At 41.1% G+C, this 14,063-nt stretch overlaps 1 protein-coding gene across 2 annotated transcripts in view; it reads right to left on the bottom strand.

Annotated features, from left to right (window-relative positions):
- SRBD1 (S1 RNA binding domain 1) overlaps nt 1-13,433 on the bottom strand; it is a 207,856-nt gene extending 194,423 nt beyond the window's left edge. For both annotated transcript variants that reach the window (XM_078056613.1, XM_078056614.1), the window contains exons 1-3: nt 13,376-13,433; nt 7,942-8,021; nt 4,333-4,513 (exon numbers count right to left, since the gene is read on the bottom strand). In XM_078056613.1, the coding sequence (XP_077912739.1) occupies nt 4,333-4,513; nt 7,942-8,021; nt 13,376-13,426 (312 nt within the window). In that variant the 5' untranslated portion in view covers nt 13,427-13,433. The remainder of the gene's footprint in view (nt 1-4,332; nt 4,514-7,941; nt 8,022-13,375) is intronic.
- Between the last annotated feature and the right edge of the window lie 630 nt (nt 13,434-14,063).

Genomic DNA, 14,063 nt, shown 5'->3' with positions numbered 1-14,063 from the left:
AAAGGAAGTAGACAAAGAAATGAAGAAAAAGTAAAATGACCGAGAGGAAAAAAAGAAAAGTCAGCAATCATAAAGACACTTAAAGGCATCGTCTGTGGAGTCTTCAGGCAAGATTTGCCTAGTGTTTCTCAGTGTTGTCCACAGACCCTTTCAGGGTATCTGCGAGGTCACACTCTATTCATAATAACGCTAAGACACGATTTGCCTTTTCCTGTTGACATTTTACTGATAGTACAAGAGCAATGGCACCAAGCAGTAGTAGCAATCACTGTTCCCTTCACTGCCACACTTGCAGCAAAACGATCTAAGTTCCATTTAATAATGCACTTAAAAAGTATTCATTTTTAGGGGTGCCTGACTGGCTCAGTTGGTAGAGCATGTGACTCTTGAACTCAGGGTTGTGTGTTCAAGCCCCACACTGAGCATGGAGCCTTTATTTATAAATAAATAAATAAATAAAGTACTAATTTTTAAGGTCTCAGTCCTTGAAAACACACCTTTTTAATACTCTATGCTGAAATAGTGAGTACACATAAAACACTTCTGCTGCATGCCAGTGCATACGGATGTGCAGTGGTCGTCTCAAACAAAAGCTCTCATGCACCCGTTTCAGTTGTGAACTGAACCAGCTTCTTTTTCCATAAAGCACCATTTTTACTTGAAATAATGACTGACAAACTATGGTTATTCAGACTTGGGTATCTGGTGGACATTTTTTCAGAAATGAACTGAGACCGTCACGTTAAGGAAATACCTGACATTTGCAACCAGTAGTAAATTTCAGGCTTTAAAAGTGAAAATTAGAATTTTTGGAAAATTGTATCCACTGTGAACTTGACAGCTTCCCAACACTGTGATGAGACTGGAGGTTATATTAACAAATGTGTTTTTTTGACATGAGATAATGAAAGATGCTAACATTTGGAAGATCTGCATAAATCAGTGAACCGATATTTTTCAAATGACCAATATATGTCATAAAATCATGCATGGGTAGAAGACCCATTCAAATAACACGAACCAGTGGATTTTAATGTAGTAGAGTATAAGAAGTTCATTAATATGGTTTCAGATTCCACAATGAAACAAACTTTTAAGAAACTACCATTTACTGAGTTTTGGTACCACATCAAATAAGAATATCCATCCGAAAAAGCTTTTAAAACACGTCTCCCTTTTCCAAATACATATCTGTGTGGAGGTGGGTTTTCTTTATACATTTCAGTTATATTCTAGTAGGTCAGACATTAAAGACATCTGTAAAAATGTAAATGTCATTCTTCTCACTAATTTTTTGTTGTTGGTTGGGAAAATATATATTTATTTTTCATTAAAATAAAAATTAGCTGCATTAACATGTACTAGGTTTTTTAAAAAACTAATCAATATTTTAATTTTTCATTTTTAATTTTTATATGGTAAATATCAATATCAATAACCCACATAACCAAAAGTTCCTTGGGGTCCTCAATAAGTTTTAAGAGTGTAAAAGAATTCAAAGGGCAAAAGTTTGAAAGAGGTAGATCTGAACTATTGAAAACATAGGGAAATATCTCTCCATTTTATGAAGCTTCTAAGATTCTACAGCCTGTCTCAGTGATATACTCAAGTTTAGTAAGCCCCATGAGAACATTTTTCTTCCTTATGTTCAACCTGAATCTTTGGCAGACTGAATAATCAAAGTTCATTTTCTTCTGCCTTTATTGTTTTTTTAACCAGCCTTAACACTCCACATGGTTATTATGTAGCCTATGACTAAACCCAAGACTCCAAAAAGAATGTGACTATTCTTCTTTTTGCTGTCTCTGAAAGCAGTCAACTATCTAAAGCAAAAAAGTAGCTCAATGTGTCTTTTCCAGTCAAATCAGTCAGCAGGCTTTGGCCTTGGCTTGTGTTGTACTGGGTGAGCTTGACAGATAACTGGAGACGGATAAGGAGCTGAAGGGAGGCTTCTTAAAAATTAGATTTAAAAGAGCGTTTTTATACTCTGTAGCAATTGAGCCACTGGAATAAAAGTTGATGAGAAAAAAGAAAGGGGATGACTGAAGACACACAAACCTTGAGCAAGAGGGGACGGCAACGACAGCCCCAGCGGTGGGACTAATCCCGGACAGGAAGGATGACATTTCCTCCATCGTAACAGGACAAAAGAGGAACGCAAACATAGCTAGCCTGGTTGTGAGATAATGAGGAGCTTCCTGTGTTCGCAAATACGTAAAAGGCAACGTCATCAGCTGAGAGGGAGAGAAAGGAATTTAGGAAGTTTAAGAAACGAGAAAAAAAACTGGAAAAACACATCTGCCAGAGAAAAGGAAGCAGTCTACCAGGTATTCTTAGTGTAATTTTGAGGTCTGAGATTATGAATCTAAAGGGAAACAAAATCAGTCAAGGTTGTTCTCCACAAGACTCAGCTGCTCGGTGCTGGCAGAGCAGAGGCGATGGCTCACCCAGTGTCGGCTCTGATCGGCCCTGTGTCACGGAAGGAAACAAGGGCAGAACTGGTGAGGCTAATAAAAAGTGACTGAAATGAGAGATTCTGTGGCCTGGACTAGGTAAGGTAGGAAAAGAAAAGGGCTGACTGATAGTGATGCGTGAAGCAGATCTGGTGAAGCGCTAGAGTCCATGGATTAGGTCGTAGCCCTCGGCCCCTGTCCACAGAAGTCACAGGAGAGCTTTAGGAAAGAAATACCACTGAGGCTTGGGCCCACCCCCACCCCCACAATCCTTTCCATATTTAACTGGTCTAGGACAGGGGCTTCAGCACTGGCATTTTTTCAAGCTGCCCGGGTTGAGAGCTACCAAGATGTGACGAGGCTGGAAAAGTGTGGCCGTGAGGGCACCTGGACAGTGAGCTGGGAGAACAGGAAATGGTAAGATGGTCCTCCGAATGCAGGATGCTTGAAAAGGAATGTCAGTAGCACAGTTTCTGATGATGGCAAGATTCAGGCTGAGTTCCTGAGAGGGGTGGTGAAGGCAGAGAAGAAGACACAGTCCCTGGAGATGAGGAGGTCAAAGAACCAAGAACACAGGGCCCCAGGGAGTTCATCCCAGTGGAAGGGAAATCCCCAAGAACAACAGCAGAAGGTGGCGGACAGGGGATGAGAAGTGGAGCTGAGCTAAAGTCTTCAATGAATGGAGTGGCCACCGGGTTGGTAAATGCCAGCAACATAGAGAGGAAGAGGCTAAATAACGATTAATTTTGTCTATGATGTTTGCTAAAAATAAAGTTATAAGGAGGCTACCAATTCTAATTCTACCCAAAATAAGGTTTTCAATTATTTTGTTCAGTGGTGGCTACAGCAGAGCAGAACGCCAAACCTAATGAAATGAAGTCTTCTAACATGCTCCATGTGCTCTCGCTGAGGTATAAAACGGGTGAATTTTGGCAATTCTGAAAGAAATTTTAAAAACCCCCCAGAATGTTTCTCAAGTGAAAGACTTTCTATTCGAATTCTTTTTTATACACATATAACTGAGCATCACTGGAAGGATCAAGAAATCACCACAAGGGTTCTTAAGCTGTACCTTCTTGGGCTATATTTTAATATTTAGAGGCTAGGCACGTGCACATTCTACAGAAGAGAGGGTTCATAACTTTTATCAGATTCTCAAAGGGTTTATGACCCTAATGCCAAGAACCACTGAACTAAGAGCTATTTCGTCGGTTAGGCAATCAAGCTACTTTTAGGTGCAGCCCTGCCATGCTTAATGAAAAACCTCCAAATTTTGCCAACAAGATGATAGAAGTCAATACTTTCTCAGCTATAGGTAAAGCCTGCTCATCCATTCAAGTGTGTTCAGTGAAAAGCTTGTATGTAAAGATGAAGAAACAGAGGTACTGGATAACAGGAGAAAGACTGATTTAAATAAAAGCCCTAAGAGCAAAGCAGGTACAATATAATGTCCTCTACTATACACAATAAATGTGTCCCTGAAAAGTCAGGTTTCTACTGCATACTGAAAGAGTATTATTTCAAATGTACCATGGAAGCAGTTTCTTAGCGGAATACCATAGAGAATGATTTTGGAAATGCACAACACTTTTTGTAATGCAACAAAGCCTGTAATTTATTGCTGTTGTTGTTTTAATCCAGATTAGTATAAATACATCGTTTGCTTATAGCAAAATACATCAATATGTCAGTTGATAAATATTCTTTCCCCTCCAACACAGTGGGTCTAATGATAAACACTACTATGGCCTGCGGTAGAGAATACCACTGCCCTGCACTTTTGTCAACTACCTACACTGTTCGCTCTCTGTAAGGAGAAAGTAGCGTCACCAATTAGGAAAGCACTACAGAGTTCCCTCCACCCAACTCAAGCACCTACCAGCTCCTCCTTAACAGCCACGCCTTCCGAGCCATCACTGATCTGTAGGGTGGTCCTCTTCACTCGCGGCACCCTCTTTGGTCTGGATTCTTTGGGAACAGGCTGCTTACGACTTCTGGGGGCTTTCTTTTGGGGCTCCCAGGCACTATCTTCCTTGTCATCTTCTTCAGAGACAGATGATCTAAAAGTAAATTGACAGAAAAATATCTAGGAAAAATGAAGCTAAATGCTAAAGGCAAAAGAAACATGCTTCTTGAAAGAAAAATAAGGTAGGAGGTGTTTAATATAAAATGGAGTGATATGAGCACAGGCTATGAACAGATATAGCTAAGTACTAAAACAAGAGTTGATCGAGGACCAACGTAAAAATAGCCCCTGATATGCTATGAATCACAGGTCTCTCCATTCCCCTCTGGTGAGTGAGAGGGGAATGGGATGTGATATTAGAGGCTAGGCATCCCTCCATTCCCCTCACACACACACACACACACACACACACACACACACACACACATTCAAAACAGAGGAAACCATTTATTACCTTAAGCAATTTACTGAGTGGTGTCACACCATAGTCATTGTAAGGTTTACCATTATAACAGAGAAAAGTGCTTAAACAATTTCCTAAGTGATAATCAAATTTACTTATTCAGACCAATGTAAGGAATGGGAAATGGTGCTAGGAAACACCCTAAACTACATAAAAAGCTAGCACCAAGACCCTTCCAAATGCTTCAATTAACCATTTCATTTTGTTTTGTTTTTCCCTTTCACAGAATGGATTTGTTTCCTAGACCGGATCAGGTGCAGATACAGTACTTTCTAACAATCCATGAATCAAACTCACAGCAACAGCAGAAGAAAAATAGCCATGTGAACTCTGGTAAAGTAACATCATGCTCCTGCCAACCCACTTAAATCTACGTCTACCCCCAATGTAAAAGGTCAGTATTGGTGGGAAGGACAACCACTTCCTTCACTAAGGCTAGTGAATAGGGATATCTGGCTTTTTGAATGGTTTTAAGTTCTGCCTGGAGGCAAAAACCTGATTAAATAACTTCTTCTAAATTATGCTCTCCTAGGTCAAGCCACTGATAGTTCCCCCCACCCCCCCAGTGAGTTCTCTTCAGAAGCAGATGCAAACTAAAGCCTAAGAGTAGGCAAAAACAAACAAAATCATTTAAACTCACCTAACACACAGCAGTGGCATTGAAAGGAGGGAGAATTAGAAAACTAAGGAAACAGGAAACCAGGGTTCTGCTCATACTATCTCCAAACTAGCAGAACAACTTCATTCCAGCAGGAGCGCGGACCCCAGTTCATAGGGGAACATTGCAAAAGTCACATGACAGATACAAAAGGGCTTTCAGGTATCAGAAAGAAAAACATAAGAACAGGTATTATTTTATGATACGTGAGGCAGTTTTAAGTCATCTCCCACTAACCATACCTGACCTATTACTGGCATCCGGCCGTCACTTCTTACAACACATCCTTCACACCTTCCAGGTCTTTCCAAGGTCTTCACGCCCCTGGTTTTCCTCCTACTTCCCTGGCAGCTTCTCCAGCTTCTCCTTGTCCCTTTGCTTACCGCTCTTCCTCTCCCCAACCTTTCAATGTTGGGATACTCTAAGACTCAGTCCTCAGCACTCCTGTAAGCAATCTTACTAAATGACCTATCTTATTCGAAAGCGGAATAGAGAGGAATCTCAATTTTCTATCTCCCTTTCCCACTTGACCTGAGCTCAAGACTTGTATATATACCTTCATTGGATGCCTCACAATCATCTCAAACTTACCAAGTCCAAAACAGAACCCTTGATTTTACCACCCTCATACGTGATCCTCTTCCAGTCTTCCCCAAATTCCTGTCTTTCCTTCACACCCCAAATCTAATCCATCCCCATATCTGGTCTAGTTTATCTTCAAAATATATCCCAAATTAGACTACTTCTCACCACCTTCACTTCCAGGACCCTAGGCTTCTACAGTAATCTCCTTAACTAAACCCTTGCTTCCATTCTTGCTCCCCTACGGTCTGTCTTCCACCAAGAAATCAGAATGATCTTTTACAAATGTAAACCAGAGCATGTCACATCCCTGCCCCAAGCCTTCCAATGGCTTTCCAACCCACTGTCACTGGCTAGACCCCAAGACCTGACCTTTATTGCCCACCTGCTTTGTTTACATTTTTCCTTAAGCTGTTTTTTCCAGCTTACCTCTTAATTCAGGCAAATGAAACCCGAAACCACCCTTCAGGTGATGGAAACTGCCCTGACAAGACCTCTTACTGGCCCAGACCACTCAGCCCCTTTGAGCTAAAGCCCTGACTCACGCCTGAGCAGACGGACCTTGGAGCGACCCCTGGAATGACTGGCAATTACCTTTACCTCATCATAATACTAAAATCTCTGCCCAAAGAGGAGGCTCAGCCTCATTTACATGACATACAATGTATATATAGGCATGATTCCTTAAGGTGCACGCACGACCTGATGCCTGCCTCTACACAGATGACAAGGCTTCCCTATCTAAATATTCATCCTAACCCTAAACAAAAGGTACCCATTCACTCTCTTTGGAGGCTTTGAAAGCTACTCCCCAGCTATTCCCCATGATCTCTTTATTTGCTGCAAATAAAGTTTACCTTGCATGACAACTCCACCTGGTGTATCTGTGACTCACCAAGGAGCAAACTCATGTTGGTTCAGTTACACCACTTCAAATAAGATCATAATGATCTGTCATGGCCTATTAGGTCCTGCCCATTCCCATCTCATTTCCAATCACTCTCTGCCTTGGTGACTCTTGTCTGGCCACACTGGTCTTACTGTTCCCTGAACACACAAAGCTTGTTCCTGCCATAGGATCTTCACACTTGCTGCTCTGCTCCCTCTACTTGGATCTTTACAAGTTATAGTACTTCCAAATTTCATTTAAATCTCTTGCCACATCCTCCAAAAGAACTTTCCTGAATACTATATCCAAGATGTCCCCCGCCCAGAACCACTGACCACGCTCTCCCTTGCCCTGTTTTATGTTCCTTTAGAGTACTTATTACTGCCTAACATTCATCAGTCACTTATTTAACAAATATCTTCAGGGCACAAACACTACAGTGCTCTAAAGCAGAGGTTCTCAACCGGAGACAATTTTGCCCCCATGGGGAATATCTGGCCATGTCTGGAGACATTTTTGATTGTCACAACTGGGGAGATATGACTGGCATCTAGTTGGTAGAGACCAGGGATGCTGCTAAACATCCTACAATGCAAAGGACAGTCTCCACAGCAAAGAATTACCTGATCAGTAGTGCTGAGTTTGGGAAACCCTACTTTGAAGTGATATAAAAAACTCCCTGCTCTCATGGAGCTCATATTCTAGTGTAAGTATCATGTTATATATTTAGTTTGTTACTTTCTCTCTCCTTGTTCAATAGTTTAACACCAACACTGAAACAGCGCCTGAGACACAGCATGAGTTCGATAAACATTTGTCTCATGAATGAATGAAAAAGACACAAATGACTTTCATTAGTAAGTGACAAAATGCATTCCTCCTGAAAATATACATCATTCTCCTAACCCCATATGAAGCCAATATGCTTACAATTCAGACAAGGAAGAGAATTCATCTTTGGATACCACAGTCTGGACCTTTACTTTTGCTCTTCTTGGCAATGATGACATCTGGAAGAAACAGAATATAAAATCAGCATGATCTGAATCACTTGAATGACTGATCACTTATGTTGTCTACCAAGTGATGTGCCATTCAAAACTAACGCTCCAATAGCTCTGCTGTTAAAAAATGCCACAGGAAAAAAAAATGAGAAGCATTCAAAAGCCTGAACACTGGTTTCCCCTCCCACGCAGCTGCCAACTATAAGAGCAGCTAACAGCCTTCGAATGGTTTAAAAGCCTGATGAGTATGTACCATCTTTGGAAAAATGTAAGCTCCAACAGGGTGACAATTTTTAATTTCGTTAGAGTTATATGCTTGCATATACCACAAGTGCTATTAGATGGCTCATCAGTCAGCAAATTATAAAATCCTTTATTAAACTGTAAGAAGTATTTCCCCACTTTTATATTTTCTCACAATATAAAAGAAAGGCCTTTCTATAAAGTTGACAGTCAAATAAATGATGTTGATGGACTGAATAAGCAGCCAGGTTATTCCTAAAACAAGATAATCCATTCCCTTATAATAAAATTTACAGTATTTAAATAAAACACTTATTTGAAAATAAAAAAAACAATCACTAATGTCCCTAGAAAATATTTACCAAATTCAAAGACCTAGTGCTTTAAGAAATTGAGACAAATAACCAGAGACATCCTATAATATAGGAAGTAAGCAAATTCACTTTAGATAATATATTACCTAAAGAGTGTATATCAAACCACAAAAACTACATGAGACTCTGACATGCTTGGAACCCTTTAAAAAAGTTTCTAAACCAGTCATATGTTACAATGCCTCTGGTTCTAACTTCCACTTAGAAGAGAAAGGAATAGAAATACCACAGAAATACCAAACAGGTTCTCAAAAAAACAGAACATGTGCCCTCGGTTCCATAGCTCAACTCCAGGAAGTGTAGCACTATTAGCCAAGAGAGCACTCAGAGTAAAGCAGGAGACAAAAGGAAAAGGGTCTCCAGGAAGTAGACAAGATAATCTTCCATCTTTTCCTTCATCCCACTTTGTGGCATTTTATGTTTATGCAGGTCATCCTTCCTCAAACAAGTGCTTCTAGATATTGATCATAAAGGAATGGGTAACTTTTGATTTCTGTGTCACATGTACTTTACCAGAATAAAACAAAAATGCAAACAGAGAAAATTAGTGTATGATGGGGTAGCATTTTAAACCAGGGCAGAAATGAATTATTCAATAAGTGGTATTAAGACAACAAGGTATCCCTCTGGAGGAAAACAAGTATTTAAGTCCTACTACCACATCCTGAACAAAAATGTATTCCACACTGACTAATGACTTAAAATGTACAAAATAGGGGCGCCTGGGTGGCTCAGTCGTTAAGCATCTGCCTTCGGCTCAGGTCATGATCCCAGGGTCCTGGGATCGAGCCCGGCATCAGGCTCCCTGCTCAGCGGGAAGCCTGCTTCTCCATCTCCCACTCCCCCTGGTTGTGTCCCTCTCTCGCTGTCTCTTTGTCAAATAAATAAATAAATAATCTTTTAAAAAATAAGTAAAAATAAAATGTACAAAATAAAACTATAAAAGTACTACAGAAAATAAAGATGATCATTTTCATAATTTGGAGTAGAGGTGGGGGAATAAAAGTTTTCCTAGGCATAACTCAAAATTTCAAAAGCCAAAAAGACAGATTTCACTACATAAAAATTAAAATTCCAGGTCAGCAGTGGGAGCATTTCAGAAGCAAACTGATCTGCTTTGCACTATCCTCAAAAAAAAATCACAAGAAGCAGTACCTAATACCTTGGAACTATGGATGAAGGGACTAAGGGCTGGTGTAAGCTGTCTGAGGCAAAGAAATCTCTAGAGGCCCCACTCTATTTCATGCTATTAAGCAATTGCCCCAGGAAAACATGTGGAGGTTTATTCACTGAAGAGGATAAAAAGAGTTTCTGGACTAGAGGACAGCAAGTATAGTTGTGGGCATGGGAACCATACAGACTGAATGCTAAATATATAGAGGATCCCTCCCCCCAGTCCTCGTCTCCCACCAAGCTCCTAGTCAGATCCTTACCTTCCAAAGAGAACGGAAAGACTCTTCTCTGGACAATTTGAACAGCCCCAAAATAAAAACCTGAACATACTAAGTTTCCCAACAAACAACCCAACCAAATCATCTACTCCCACCACCCTATTCTACAATATACCTGAATTCAGAACATTCCCTTACAGACCACCACGCACCAGTTCTCACTCCACACTTCATCCTTAATAGAAATGGGTTTAAAATAGGAGTAGACAAACCCTTGGCAATCTCATAAAATTCTGATTACCCATTAAAGAAAACTTCCCTGAAACAAGTATTCCCAAATGCCCCTTAATTAGGCACCCGGGAAGCAATGTTACCATTGAAAGATGAGTAAGATGTAAACTTGTCTTTTGACAAGCAGAAAAATAATGAGTTTGAAAAGGGAGGTGGGGGGGGGTGCCTAGGTGACTCAGTCAGTTCAGCTTCAGACTCTGATTTTGGCTCAGGTCATGATCTCAGGGTTGTGAGATCCAGCCCTGTAGCAGGCTCCGCGCTGGGTGTGGAGCCTGCTTAAGATTCTCTCTCTCCCTCTCCTGCTGCCTCTCCCCTCCCCTCATACATGTGCATGGGCGCACTCTCTCTAAAAAAAGAAAAGGGAGGTGGGAAAAGAGAACATGCATGAGCACATAGGTCAATTTCAGACTGATCGGCTTTAGAAAGAGTGTATACAGAAACTAAGGACCTAGAAATTATTTCTTAAAAACTGCCTATGCCATGTATATCCCAAGAATATTCATATTCCAGTTTAAAAACCAATGTTCTTGGGAGAAGTTTCTCCATCTCCACTCCTCCCATGTCCCCTTTCTTCATATCATAGGATTTGTTAGATTAACAAAATTCCATCCATTTCCATGGTTTTAAATATCTGTATCACCTACTTAATAACAATCCTAATATCTCCATTCCAATCTTGCCTAAGATACAGATTTACATAATAAACTATCCATACTGCCTATGAAACTATGCAGATGCCTCAAAGTTACCTAAAATGTAACATACCCACAATGAAATCTTGACAACCATTTCTTGTTTTAAAACCCACTCCTACTCCAGTCTTTCTCATCTCAGTAAATGACACCATCATCCACCTAAATGGATGGCTGAGCCAGAACCTTAGAAAATTTTTAACAGCTTCATTGAGCTATAATTGATATACAATAAATTGTACATGCTTAAAGTGTACAAACTTGATAAGTTCTGGCATATGTATACACATCTCCACAACCAAAATACTGAATACATCTATCATCCTCTAAAGTTTCATTTGCTAAGCCAAAGCCTTGCAAATCTTTTTTTCTGTCACCTCCCACAGTCTATTAGTAAATAACATAAATTCTTCCACCAAAATATATGTTAGGGGTGCCTGGGTGGCTCAGTTGGTTAAGCGACTGCCTTCGGCTCAGGTCATGATCCCAGGGTCCTGGGATCGAGCCCCGCATTGGCCTCCCTGCTCGGCTGGAAGCCTGCTTCTCCCTCTCCCACTCCCCCTGCTTGTGTTCCCTCTCATGCTGTCTCTCTCTCTCTATTAAATAAATAAATAAAATCTTAAAAAAAAAAAATAGGTTAAATTTCTATGATCTCCAGTGAGTCTTTAGTCCCCAATATCTCTTATCTAGACTATTATAATAGCCTCTACTGGCTTCCCTGCTTCCCCTTTTGCCTCTACTACCCATTCTCCACATATCAACCCAAAAGATCATTTAGAAAATGCTTAAAAACCATTCAGTGGCTTTCCACTCCATTATCCACTTAGAATCAAATCATATTTTTTACCATGGCCTTCTAAAATGCCACTCCCGCCTACCTTTCTAACCACATTTACCATGTGCTGCCGCTCTTCAGCCACAGTCACAATTGTTTCAGTCACTGTAACAATCACGATTCTTTGCCTTCCCAGGTTCACTCGGCCTGAAACACTATTCTCCCTGCTCATCAATAGGCTGGCTCCTTCTCATCTCTTAGAGCTCAGCATTTCAGGCCTAAAATGGGTTTCCCAGATATAATATTATTATAGGACCCTATTTACTTCCTTCATACAGTACTATATAAAGCACAATCTATAATTATCCTTGTTCATTGTCTGCATCCCCCATGTTTACTTCATGACAGTAAACACCATGAAGAAACCACATTTGCCTTACTCACTTCTGCATAACACAGAGCTTAGCACTTAATAGCTGTTAATAACTATTTATTAAATGAATGTAAGAATATATACAACATGGTCTCTATAGAAGAGTATACATTTTTCCCCATCACTATTAGGCAATTGCACACAAGGCACTCATTATTATTATTTTTTTTTTTTTAAAGAGTGATGGTACAGAAGAACATTCTTAGCAGCTTGAGATTTTTCATTTTCAAAGTTGTCTTTTCTCTGTGGACACATGAGCATATTCAAAATCAGATGCTGTGATATTACTAAGGGGGGAGGCACTAAACTAGGGCAAGTAAAAATCAAGGGAAGGGGGGGATGAAGAAAACCTGCAGACACAAATATTACATTAAAATTGGGAAAACCACAATTAGAAATCTTAAGAAGAGCAGAGGGGAACACGTTTTTAAGAGGCACCTAAAGAAGTTTCCGAGTACAAAATGAAGTGCTTGGAATGTCAGCAAAGATCCCTCCATAATAAAGTAATACACCTGGAAAGAGCCTCTTTTTTTTTTTAATCTCAGAAGCCTGAAATCCAGTGAAGTGAAATGGTTTACTCAAAGGGAAAACCTATGTTCTAGTTATGTAGCTAGAACCCAGAGCCCCAAACAGCAAGACTAGGCTTGTTTCCCATTCCACAAACATATTAATAACATTCTGGCGCGTGGGAGGTTCGAGGAAAGTTGCCTAGAGAGTTCCCATTCATTCATTCCTTTCCTCAAGAGTTACTGAGCGCCTCCTATATGCCATACACACTGCTGAGGATGCGGTGGATGCAGTCAAGGCCATGATGTGCTAGTTGAAAAGGGTGCTTCCTCCCCCATCTCTGATAACTTGAGGTATACAGATAATCTAGGTTTGCCTGGGTTTCCCCATGTCTACCCCTACGCGTTAAGAGCTGCAATTTGACTGAGAAGACGCGCCAGGTGACACGCGGCAGCTAGGAGGGGTTTTCCGGGTGTAGGTTGGAAGATAGAGACCGCAGACCGTAAAATGTAATGAAACTTCTCACTTTAAAAAGGGATGTTATTTCCCAAATGAGCGCTCCGAACTTTTTAAATGGCCCCAAAAATACCGGAGCCCGGGCGCCGCGCTCACGCGAGCCCTCAGGAACACCGCCAAGGCGGACGCTCAGCTCACCTTCCCGCCCGGCGAGTCAGAAGGCCCGGGATGCTGTGTGTATGACCGCATCTTCCGGTTCCCGCCGGAAGTTTTTCAAACGCCGGAAGTCCCGCCTCGCTATTCCGTCACTCGCCGCAGAGGCGCTGGGCTACCGGAGCGGGATGGAGCGGAGCCGGACGGAGGCGGGGCTAGAGCGAGGATCCCGTGGGAGCGCTGAAGTGGGGCCCTGCTCCGGGGGCCGGGGGGCGAGCTTTCTCTCCCCGGATCCGGGTGGGGGTGGGGCCGGCGGTGCTAGGAACTCGGACCCGCCTCTCTCTTCTTTTTCTTCACCCACTGTACTCTCTTCGCATTCAGCGTCTTTTAAATTCAGTCAAGAATATTTTCATTACATTATTTGTAATTGGCAGTAGAAAAATGAGAAAAAAAATAAGTTTTATTCTTTCTAAAGTCAATTTTGGTTATCGTTAATGAACTTCCCTCAGGGTGTTTTAAGCGTATTTTTAGCATGTTTCATTATTTCCTAAGCCCCGAGATAAGGATTTTTGCTCTAGTTTATGAAAATACCCAAATCTTGCCTCTTCTGAGAAGCCCTCACACATCCCTGAGGTGCATGCTACCTCAATGGAAGAGTTTAACCCTAGAGTCGTCGTTGTCTTACTGCAGTCTCTGAGGCAGCTTGTACTGCCAAGTACATCGATTTGGAAAC

The sequence above is a fragment of the Halichoerus grypus genome, chromosome 10 (assembly GCF_964656455.1).
Source record: "Halichoerus grypus chromosome 10, mHalGry1.hap1.1, whole genome shotgun sequence".
In the NCBI taxonomy this organism is placed as follows: Eukaryota; Metazoa; Chordata; class Mammalia; order Carnivora; family Phocidae; genus Halichoerus; species Halichoerus grypus.
Note: the sequence above shows the minus strand (reverse complement) of the source record. Positions and strands in the feature narration are given on the sequence as shown.